Here is a 12,839-nt window from a genome sequence, read left to right as displayed (position 1 = left end):
GAATATAACTGGAGGGTGTTTGGTTACATAACTAAAAAAGCTGTTTTTTGTTTTTAAAACCTAAAAATTGTTTTATAAAAATAAGTAGGGGTGTTTGACATTATTTTCTGAAAACAATTTTAAAAACAAAGTTACAAAAAATAGAAAATTTTGAGAACAACAAAAAGTTGTTTTTAGTTGTTCTCAAATTTTTTTCTCAAATTTTTTTCTCACATAACATTTTTAATTATTATTATCTCATATCACTTTCGTTCTCATTAATTTATCTCTCATCACTTTCTCTAACATCATTTTCTCTCTCATCATTTTTTATCTTCTTATTTTATCTCTCATAACTTATTATCTTATTATTTTCTCTCACTTCCTATATCCTAATTTTCTATCTTCTTATTTTTTTCTATCTCACCATTTTCTCTCACATTTTTTTTGCATCAATTTTTCTCTTCTCAATTTTTCTTCGTCAAAATTTCTCTCCTTATTTTTCATTACTTTTTATTTCACATTACTTTATCTCATTATTTATTACAAATTTTTAAAAGATTTTTCTCTTTGTAAACATATTTATTAATGTTTATTTAAGATTTTTTTTAAAAAAATAAACTAAAAAATTATTTTTAGACAACATTAACCAAACACATGCTGTTTTTTTTAAATTATAAAACGTTTTCTATTTTTATTTCTGAAAACACAATTTTGAAAACAAAAAACAGAAAACAATGCCAAACAGGCTCTGATTTTTCACTTAAACTCGTGAGACCTATTAGACTATAGTGTCCCACATGGAATATGTGTAAGAATATTGAACTATTAATAAGAACATGTGTAACTCCACTAATCACCAATTGGTTTTTAGATGGAGCCTCATGATTCTTGTCATGGTATCAAGAGCCAATTCCCTAGCGGGCATTCGATCCACACCGATCCAAAAGAGTGAGCCAAGCCGCACGAGATCCGGATAGTGCGAAAAGACACTTGAGATCCAAAAAAATAAGCGAGCTGACAAAATGGGCCACTTGTGATCAGGTGATTCAAGATTGGTGAGCGAAAAATCGCCACCATCTTGAGGGGGGATATTAGACTATAGTGTCCCACATGGAATATGTGTAAGAATATTGAACTATTAATAAGAACATGTGTAACTCCACTAATCACCAATTGGTTTTTAGATGGAGCCTCATGATTCTTGTCAAGACCAAAATAATATATTCTCTTAATTTTATTTTTCATTTTTTTTATTTGTTTGGCCATTTTACCATAGTGAATTAGTGATTTGTTTTCTTTTATCGGTAATTAATATTAGAATAATCTAAAGTAAAATATATTTTACCAATTTGAGTATTAAAACTCAGCTATTAAAACGAATCATTATAGTTAAATACATAAGAATTAAGATCTCTACCATTAATAACTAAGCAAAACTTCAAATGAAATTTATAATTTTCATTTTACATCACCAAAAGTTCGTCCCTCCTTTTTGTGTGTTTGGATAACTTTTAGAATAGAACTATACATTTAAATATTACTTGAAATACTTTTAGAGACAAAAGAATCGAATCTTCTTATTCAACATGAAAAGATTAGATTAGATTAGATGGAATCAAGTAGGCTTGATTAAGTATTGCTTATCTTCTTAATACATCATTTGAATCCAAAAAAAGATCAACTAATAATGTAATAGTTACAAACCCACTTTACATCATGATCTAACAAGACTTTGACTAAACTTTATTTTTAGACCTACTAAAATTAATATCATAGAACGCCAATTATAATTATGACAAGTTTCACTAAAAAAATATCATATAATTAACCGGTACAACCTTTGTAGACCTTAATGACCTAATCAAATTCATGATGATTGAATAGTTATTAAGTATAGTTGTTATAATAAGAGTAAATAAAAAAAAAACTAAATAATTGGATGGAACTGAAAAAATCACCAAAAAGAAAACCTACCGAAACTAAAGGAGTTTGGATCTTGAATTTTATATAAAAAAAAGTGTAAAGAAAAAATGGAAAAAAATATTTTCCAAAATTTTTATAAGAAACTTTTAAAAAAAATATATTGATATTTTTTCCCATATTTTATAATATTACACTACGTTTAAGTTTTATTTTATTTTTTTATGTAAAAGAAGAATAATAAATTTTTTGTTAAATAAAAAAGTAAAATATTTTGTAATTTCTTTTTTTTTTTTATAAAATTCAAGCTCCTAAAAAAACAAAAATAGAAAATTGGTATATGAAAATATACAAATTTCAAAATTCCAACAAGACTTAAACTTATTAATCTATTTCTAAACGTTTTAAGGTCAAAACCATCTTTTCTAATTCCCCAAAACCAAAATATTAGTTGCATCGTCTATATTTAACTATTATTCAAGCCTACAATTTATTTCCACTAAAAGTTCTATCTTTAAGTTGAATCATTCTTAAAACCCATTATATTAAAAAGTTTTAGTACTTCTCATAACAAATTGAAGCAATCCATCAATGGACAAAAAACAAAATATTAGATATTAAAAGAAAACAAAAAAGTTTGCTGAGAACAGTAGTTGTAATTTTCGAGTTGTTTTGTTTGGTTTCAACTCCCAAAAGTTTCTCATTCTTTCTCACCTAAAAACCTAACTACACTTAACTCATTACGTGGCCCTTTTTATATTAATTACATTAATTAAATCTTAACTTAAATTAAGTAAATTGACAAGTGTCCAAAAAGTAGTACCAAAAGCACGTACCTATCTTTGTCGGTGGGGTCCACTCGGAGGACATGTGGGTAGACACGTCAGCAGTGTACCTGTTTCTCACGGATATATACCCCAAAATTTGTGTGTTGTTGTGAAAGAAAGACCTACCCTATCATCTTTCTTTCTATGTTTTTGACACTTGGTTTGGTGGGTCCATTTTTAAGAACTATAAAATTTTGAAAGAGAAATATATGCCTTTGTTTTGGTTATAAATATTAACTTTTGAACTTTACCAATAATGATAATTATTATAATAAAGTAATTAGTGAAAATAAAATTATTTTCAAATATTATTTTATAAAATAATACTGTTTTGCAAAATTAACTTTGAACAAGTGCGAGTGTGTAGGACAGAGGATAAGTAGAAAGGTAATTTCGAATCCTTTATCATACCATAATATTATATATATATGGATGCACTTTTAATCGTTACTATCCATAGATAGTTACTTTAATATTAATCATTGGATTAAGATCAATGATCCATATTTATAGTTGTTAATTAATATTTCTAAAAATAAATTATGATTTTTTCAAATTTTTGGAATAATTAGCTGATGAAAAACGTGCATTTATTATGAAAATTTAATATTGTAAACTTTTCATTTTTTAAATACATGTCAATTTCTAAATATTGCTAGTGTCTCTCATTAATTAGAAACAACATTAATTATAAAAAAAAAAAATAACTAAATTGGAAATTAATATAGAAAAAAAATATTTACCTGTTGGTGACTTACTATACCAAGTCACTATGTTGTCACATCATCATAATTGTTAGTACCCATCTATGGGTAGTAGCCATTGAGAAGTCTTCCATATATATATATATATATGAGAATTCTCCTATAGGCTTTCACTTTAAGCCTTATTGGTGGAGCTCTCAGTATTCTCGACCCGTGAATAGTTTTCGGCGCGATTTTTTTATGACTGTGTATATTGTAGCTATTTAGAGCATCCTGCAAATTTTCATGAAATTCCGAATAGTTTACAGTACCAAAAACTAAGTTCAAACATGTTGTTGCACGCGTGACTAATTTATTTTATGTGCGTAGAAAACAATATGTTTGAATCTAGTTTTCGGTATTGTAAACTATTCGGAATTTTCTGAAAATTTGCAGGATGCTCTAAATAGCTACAATATACACGGTCATAAAAAAAATTACGCCGAAAACTGTTCACTCACGGGTCGAGAAGCAATAAAAGCCCCACCGGTAGGGCTTAAAGTGAAGCCCCTATAGAAGAATTGTTCTATATATATACAATATACATGGTGATTAAAAAAAATCGCGCCGAAAATTGTTCATAGATTGAGAAACACTGAGAGCTCCACCAATAGGGCTTAAAAATAAAGCTTCTATACACAAATATTGTCATATGTATTAATGCAATGGCAGATTCACTTTGTCTAGCGGCATCTACCCTCAATTTTGTAAAGAAAATTATATGTAATATATATATACACTACTAAATCTCTACCAACCTATAATAATAGATTTTTTTTTCTATTAATTAATATATCATTCATTCATGTATAAATGTTTAAAACATAAATCTAAAACCACTCAAATGATTAACTTCTCTTTTCCTATTCTTAAGTAGCATTCTTAATAATGTGGACACCTAGCTTATTGTAACACTCTTAACATTCTGGTGGGAAGATTACTTATTAAAAGAATATGATTTTACAAAAAATATATATTTAAAGAAAAAAAATAAGTTTATACTATTTTGATATCTGTGTTTTAACTTAATTCTACATTATTTAGTTTTGAAAATACATTTTTGAATTTTATATTTTGTCAAATAATTAGATAGTAATTTTTTGAATTTGAATTCGGTCAAAATATTTTTGCTTTTAGATTTTATTTATAGTCATTGACTTGAAAAATTTGTAGATCTCCAGTAGACATCGATTTTTATATGGTTATAATTGATCAAATTTTGATTCGGGACTATATTAAATGAGTCTAAAATATATATTTTTAAACAAAAATCTATCTTATAATTAATCTAAAACATAAACTCAATATATAAAATAATATAAACCCAAAAAAGATTTATTTTCACCCATTACTAAAAACAAAAATTGAAAATGAACTCAATCACGCAGTTATCATGTAAACCTAATATCTCACCTAATACAATAGTTCCATGTCATGGCACCTTCAACGGCTATAATTTCAAGCCTTTTTTCACAAAAAAATAAGATTTAAATGTTTCCTTTATATGGTATGATATAGAATATTATTAACTAATAAAGTAAACCTTTCAAGAAAAGATAGAGCAAAAGGCAAAGTAACCTTTTTATGAGTTTTTATTAATTAATATATGAGAGGAATATCAGTTCGATTGTGTGACCATTTAAGTATCTATATAGAGATATTTTTTTTTGCAAGTAAGACTCTAAAATATTATCTTTTTTTCATACTTATCTAACTTGATGATGTCAAAAGTGGGGTGAAGCCAAATGAGGCAACGGCAGCAAAATATCCACTAAGTTAACCACATCATAAGCTTATTATACAACTCTCTCATTGGTTCAAGCCAAGCTGGACTTATTTGGCTTCATTAACTAAAGTGATTTGGGATTAGATTTTCTTACCACAGGTGTACTTAAGTATCTTTAATTAATTCTTAATCATGATTAGGTGGGCTAAAGGGTTGACACAAAATGATGGTTAATAGTGATCTTTATGCTTTTTAGTACAACAAAAGATATTTGTAAGGAGGTCGTTTTTATTTTATTTGTTTAGTCTTGTTTGAATATCTTGATGATTCTCCTATGATCAACTCTGTATTTCTTATCAATTTATATGGTATAGTAATATTTTTGTGAAATTTTTGCCGACATATTGATAACCAAAATATTTGGTGGAATCAATCTTGAGTTGGTAATAATCAACTTAACATAACTTATTAGTGACAACAACAATAGTATAAGAAAAATCCCTTTTGGATATTGTCATGTTAGGAGAAGGTTCCGTTGGACGAGTAGAGTAGCAGTCCGAGGTAAGTTGGCAAAATAATTTTCATTGATTGGACATTGCAGAAAATAGTTTAATGATCAGTTGTAATAAAATAAATTTTAACCACCAATAAAAAATAACATTCCTGCTCATGAAAAAAATCTCGTCTTGGATTTTTTTAGCGTTTTTATTATTTTAAAATAATCCAAATTGAATGGCAGAAACAAGACCGTATTATTCAAACCCTAAATAAATAGCAGAATCGATCCTAGGTTAAAACTGGTAAGGCCCATGTCTACGACTCCCTTAATTCAAGAGTTTCCAATTTGTAAAAAAATTATTAAAATATAAACATATAAAAAAAAAAAATTATGAGCCTCTAAATCTAATATTTACTAGGTCTCCAATAATATCAGAGCTATACTATATTTACTAAATGTGTTATGTTGGAGTATCGTAATACTTAAATATAAATACAGTATGTACTAAAGACTTTCTCTGTAAGAAAAGAAGTTGGTTACCTCTTGAATTAAATCCAAACTACACAAGAATGACTTATTTTGTACATTATTTCCACTCTATTCCCTAATAAAGAAATCATAACTTTAATCCATAACACATCAAAGCCCAACCCTCTTTATCAAGTAATATTGTCCAGTTGTCTACCACTCGAGTAACAAATTATGATTAGTTGAAAATCCAACTCTCTTAATAATAGTTAATATTTATCCTTTTTCAACTTATGCGAGTAGCTCCACAAAATAACACAAGCACTAGTGTGCTTTGCCTATTGGTAAAAAACAATAAAAATAAAATAAAAGATCATTTATTTTGGCTATTGTATTATTACATACCACGTGTACATTTAGGTATAGATTTTCAACAAATTTCTTAGTAATACTTTTACCAAAAAAATATATCTACTCTCCTATTAGTGTGTACCTACATAAGTATATAAAGCCTACATAGTATGTCTCCCTCAATAACTACATCCTCACTCAAATAATTTTTCACAAACCCATTAAATCTCTTTTCAAAACCTCAAGTGTCAACAACACTAGTAGCTCAAATATCCATGGAATTAGGGTTTGTCAAGAGAGTTTGAGTCCAAGGTAAGATAATAAAGTTGAGAATTTTACTACTATATCCAAACTCTCAATATTCCTTTGAGCTTTTAGCTTGTGATTAAGTTTTATCTTATCTTAGTGAAAAGAGGACCATTTTTTTAGTGATTGATTGATTGGTATGGTGAAATCAAATCCAATAGCCAAAGACAAAAGAAGAAAAAACGGTCCCTTATTCTCAAAACAGCCACTGGCCAAAAAACCCAGATCACTATTTGCTTTTTCTTCGTTATCCTGTTGAGAAACAAAGTTGGATTCTCTTACAATGTCCTTTTTTTTGGTCTAGCTGGAATCTTTACGACATTTCTGTGACCCCAAACAAGCCACAAAATCAACACCTCCAAACTGTTCGACGAAAAACCTCAATCCGTTTCTTTTCTTTTATTTTCTTTAAACCATGTCTCGTCCTACTATTATGACCGTACATCGCCGGCTTCTCGACGCGGCGCTCACAGTTCCGACGCCGGCCACTTCTTCGGCATATAACGGGAACAGAACCCGTGATTCCTTCATCAGCGAATCGAATTTCGACACCAACATGGTGATCATCTTGGCTGCGCTGCTCTGCGCGCTGATATGTGCTCTCGGGCTGAACTCCATCGTCCGCTGCGCACTTCGTTGCAGCCAGCGTTTCGCGACGGAAACGCCGGAGCAGGCTGCAGCGAGGCTGTCCAGAACTGGGTTGAAGAAGAGCCGGCTCCGGCAGATCCCGGTGGCTGTGTACGGCTCCGGGACGGAGATTCCGGCCACCGAATGCCCGATCTGTTTAGGGGAGTTCAAGGACGGTGAGAAAGTTCGAGTGTTACCCAAGTGCAACCATGGCTTCCACGTGAGGTGTATCGATACTTGGCTGTTGTCTCACTCATCGTGCCCAAACTGTCGACACTCATTGTTGGAACAGAAGCAAACGACGTCGTCGGTTCCCGATTCCACTCCAGAAGAAGTAAACGAAAGAGAAGACGAATCCCCGGGAAATGAAAGCCAAGGCTGCCCCGATAATAGAAGAGATGAAGGTTCAGCGGAAAATGGAAGAGAAGAAAGTTCGCCGGTAAATGGAAGAAAAGAGTCACCTGCAAATGGGTCCGGCCGGGAAGACAGCGTAGTCATAACAGTCCATGAGACAAGTTAAGCAGTTTCCGCCATTTTCTGGCTTCTTCGTATTCTAGCTTAGCTTTAGTTATTAGCAAATGTTTGAGTTTTTTCTTCTTTTACTTTTTTTTTCTTTAAAAAAATCATATAAAGGATAGGGCATATCATGCTCATGATCATTCATGTAATAATCTTTTTTTTTCTTTTTAAGATTTTAGAAAATGGAATGAATTTGAATCGGAAGGAAGAAGAAATTCAGTAGAGAAATCTAGTATGTTGAATTAATTTATGTAATTAAATTTAAATTTGAATGGAAGTGATAGTTTTGTGGAGATATTTTGTACTTGTGAAAAGTTTGATGATATGATGCAGCAACAAATTTTGTATTTTTCTATAGGGCAATTGTCTAAACCTCTCACATGCTTTTGAAGGACTTAGTCCCTTAATGAATTATTATGTTGCGTTTAAAATTTTAAAAAGTTAACTATGAGAAGTAGGTGAGATGACATTATCACCAAAGTAGAAAAAAATTATTATGGTTTATTTATTGTAATTTAATACTTCTTAAATTGGTTTACTATTCTTGTGGGGTGATTGGGGACCATGTTATGGTAAAATGGATACACAAACGAATTCTTTTCAAAATAATAATAAATAAAAAATTATATCAACCAATTAGTGTTCGACAACACTGAGTCATTTGGCACTTTTGGACTATTGTTTAAGCATTTGAGAAAAAAGTATAAAGAAATAAATTATTATTTTGTACAAAGATTCAATAATCACAAAAGACATAAACACCATCTAAATATTCTTGTTTTTTTTCCTCCTAAAATAGACCATAAATTATAATGGAGTTACGTACTATAAATTTTAATTTTCTTATTATTCAATGTAAACATGTGCTTGTTTAGCAAGAAAGAGTAGACACTAAACAATGAGAAATTTCAAGGTATATGCCCTATAATATAGTGATTTTTTTAAAAATGCCAACATAAGTTACTATCCCAAATATATGACAGTTTCAATTTTTCGGACAAAACTACCCCTAGTATTCAAACACTCTCTCTCTCTCTCTCAGTCCAAACTCTCTTTCTAGCGTCTCACATTCTCTCACACTCTCACTCTCTCTCTCTCTCATTCTAATCTTGTAGATTTTGAAAAAAATACCAAAATTTAGAAAAAAATAAATCTCAAATAGACATTTGAGTAAAAAAAAATATGAACCTCCAAAGTTTTCGTCAAATTTCAGTCCAGAGCATCGAAATTGCATCGAATTCGCATCGAAAAAGCATCGTTTTGGCTAAAAATCAACTTTCCATGATTGCATCGCAAAAGAATCGAAAAATCATCGATTTTGCATCAAAAAAACATCGTTTTGGCCAAAAATCAAGTTTTCATGATTGCATCGCAAAAGTATCAAAACATCATTGATTTTGCATCGAAAAAGTATCGTTTTGGCCAAAAATCTAATTTTCATGATTGCATCACAAAAGCATCAAAACACCACCAATTTTGTATCGATTTTGCATCGAAAAAGTATCGTTGTGGCAAAAAATCAAGTTTCATGATTGCACTGCAAGAGCATCAAAACAACATCATTTTGGCCAAAAATCAAGTTTTCATGATTGCATCGCAAAAGCATCGAAACACCATCGATTTTTGCATCGAAGCACCATCGATTTTGCATCGAAAAAACATTTTTTTGGCCAAAAATCACATTTCATGATTGCATCGCAAGAGCATTGAAACACCATCAATTTTTCATTGAAAAAGCATCATTTTGGCCAAAAATCAAGTTTTCATGATTGCATCGCAAAAGCATCAAAGCACCATTGATTTTGCATTGGAAAAGTATCATTTTGGATAAAAATCAAAATTTCATGATTGCATCGAAATACCATCGATTTTTTGCATCGAAATTGCATCGAAAAATCATCGTTTTGGCCAAAAAGAAATTTTTTATGATTGCATCGCAAAAGCATCGAAACACCATCGATTTTGCATCGAAAAGCATCGTTTTTGATGGTGTTTCGATGTTCTTGCGATGCAATCATGAAAAATTGATTTTTTTTTTTGCCAAAATGTTACTTTTTCGATGCAAAATCGATGGTGTTTCGATGCTCTTGCGATGCAATCATGAAACTTGATTTTTGGCCAAAACGATGATTTTTTTTTATGCAATTTCCATGCAAAATCGATGGTGTTTCAATGCTTTTGCGATGCAATCATGCAAATTTTAATTTTGGTAAAAACGATGCTTTTTCGATGCAAAATCAATGGTGTTTCGATGGTCTTGCGATACAATCATGAAACTTAATTTTTGGCCAAAACGATGCTTTTTCGATGCAAAATCGATAGTGTTTCAATGCTTTTGTGATGCAATCACGAAGATTAGATTTTTGTCCAAAACGATACTTTTTCGATGCAAAATTGATGGTGTTTCGATGCAAAATTGATGATGTTTTGATGCTTTTGCGACGCAATGATGAAATCTTGATTTTTGGCCAAAATGATGCTTTTTTGATGCAAAATCGTTGGTGTTTCAATAATTTTGCGATGCAATCATGAAAATTTGATTTTTGGCCAAAACAAAGATTTTTCGATGCAATTTTGATGTTCTGCACTAAAATTTGACGAAAACTTTAGAGGTTCATATTTTTTCACTCAAATGTCTGTTTCAGATAATTTTTTTTTTTTAAATTTTGGTATTTTTTCGAGATCTACAAGATTAGAATGAGAAAGAGAGAGATAGTGAGTGTAATGACCCAAATTACCTAATAAGGCTTAGGGCCTTGATTAGGGGACCAGGATGGCAAACTATGGAAAAATATGTGCTTATGTGATATTTATGTGTATCATTGTATGATTATGTGAGTTATATTATAATATGACTTGATATGCATGTTTAGGTGTATTAAATATGCATGCGGGCTTGTTTCTTATCAGAATGGAAATTTTCGTAATTTGGCCTGTTATGGGTATATTTGGCATATATGTGATATATGTGTGAGACCACATTATTATGTGGATATATTTGAGTTACTCAGCACGAGACGATCCTAGGGAGCAAGTTAGCGGGAAAGTCATAACGAGACTAATACTTGACTCGGGGTGAATCAAGGGGTATTTTGGGTATTTAGTACATTACCGAGATACTGGGTAATGAAAATGAATATTTGAGGATATATTTGGAGTTAGTGAGATTAGAAGGGAATTCTGGGGATTTTGACTATCTTACCTCAGGGGACGTTCTTGGGTACCTATTGGAATTTGTTTAAGGTTACTTGAGCCCTAAGTAACCTGTCATAAACAAAAATACGCTCAAACACTTTTATTCTCCCTCCTGTTCGCTCACTTGATGTTCGTTAGCGTTTTCGAAGGAAACTAAAGTTTTAGGGCTTAGATTCAAGCAAGGCTAGAGTCTTAACGATTCTAGTGAAGATTAGAAGCTTGATAGCAGGAGGATTTAGCAGGAAAACAACTTAATCAGAGGTAATTTAAGTTTTGAATTTCTAAGTTTTCATTTCCTTAAGTTTCTTGAGTTTCGATTTGGATTTTACAGTTTGGTGAGTTTTTGATCCATCAGAAACATGTGTTTTCTGCCTGGGAGGTTCTAGGGATGTTGTGTGATTGAATGGTGAGTTTGGTGCAGATTTGGGATGAGTTTTGAGAGGATTTGGATCTAAGAAAATTGAGTTCGTGGGGTCGCGCCGCGACCCTGTTCTGGGGCGCTGCAACCCTCGTGAACTCAAGTGTCAGGGCAGTTTCCTGAAGCATGGTCACGTCGCGGCGCCTCCTGGGCTGCGCCGCGGCTCGTGTCCTGAGTATTTGATGGCTAGGCTCTCTGTTTGTGAGAGTCGCGACTCTAATCTTGGGGCGCCATGACCCTAATTGGGGTCGCCGCCGTGCAAATAGAGGGTTTTTGTAACGACCAAAATTTCCTAATAAAGCTTAGGGCCTTGATTACTTCATTATTATTTGGTTATGCTAGGGTTACTCAGCACGAGACGATCCTAGGAAGCAAGCTAGTGAGAAAGTCACAACGGGATTCATACTTGACTTAGAGTGAGTCAAGGGGTATTAAGGGTATTCAGCACATTACCGGGATATTGAGTAATGGGAATAAATATTTGATGATAAATTGGGAGTTAGTGAGATCAGGGGGAAATTTTGGGAATTTGGACTATTTTACCCCCGGGGGGCATTTTCGAGACCCCGAGCATTAGGATTTTCTTGAGGTTACTTAAGCTTGAAGTAAGGTCACTTGAGCTTGAAGTAACCTATCAGAATTATAAAGGAACTTTTAGAACGTTCTCTCTCCCTCCCATTCACTTTTCGACACCCATTCACATTTTCGAAGGAAACTTGAGTTTTAGGACTCGGATTCAGGCAAGGATTGAGGCATAGTGATTCTAGGGAAGATTAGAAGCTAATTAGCCAGAGGATTTAGTTGGGAAATGACTCAATCAGAGGTAATCCAAGTTTTAAGTTTTGAGTTTTTATGAGTTTTTAAGCTTTGATTGGATTTTATGTTTTGATGAGTTTTTGAATGATTTGAGATTTGGGTTTTGATGGTTTTGGATAATTAGGATGTTTGGGAACTTTGATTTTGGGATTGGGAGATGTTTGGATAGGTTTTTGGAAGGTTTTTAAATGGAGAAAATGAGGTTTTTGGCTGGGTTCGTGGTCGGGCTGCGACCTTGTTCTTGGGCGCTGCGGCCCAGGCTTGATGAAGAAGGTGAAGTTTGCTGATGGGTAGTTAGGGCCACGACGCAAGGTGGCGTGGCGCGGCGCTAGGCACAGGAAGAAATGGGTTCAGCCTCTGTTTGGAGGCAAGTCGCGACGCAAGGTTGGGGGAGGGCCGCGGCGCTTAAGGGCAGTTTTGCCCAGACTTGGTTTTTGGTCGT

The 12,839-nt window shown here is 32.2% G+C and overlaps 1 protein-coding gene across 1 annotated transcript; it reads left to right on the top strand.

Moving 5' to 3' along the window:
- The first annotated feature begins 6,703 nt into the window (after positions 1-6,703).
- On the top strand, positions 6,704-8,261 carry LOC133800574 (RING-H2 finger protein ATL74-like). Its single transcript, XM_062238574.1, has one exon. The coding sequence runs from the start codon at positions 7,238-7,240 to the stop codon at positions 7,967-7,969; it is 732 nt and encodes a 243-aa protein (XP_062094558.1). The 5' UTR covers positions 6,704-7,237; the 3' UTR covers positions 7,970-8,261.
- Positions 8,262-12,839: the final 4,578 nt, after the last annotated feature.

This window comes from Humulus lupulus, chromosome 9, assembly GCF_963169125.1.
Source record: "Humulus lupulus chromosome 9, drHumLupu1.1, whole genome shotgun sequence".
In the NCBI taxonomy this organism is placed as follows: domain Eukaryota; kingdom Viridiplantae; phylum Streptophyta; class Magnoliopsida; order Rosales; family Cannabaceae; genus Humulus; species Humulus lupulus.
Note: the sequence above shows the minus strand (reverse complement) of the source record. Positions and strands in the feature narration are given on the sequence as shown.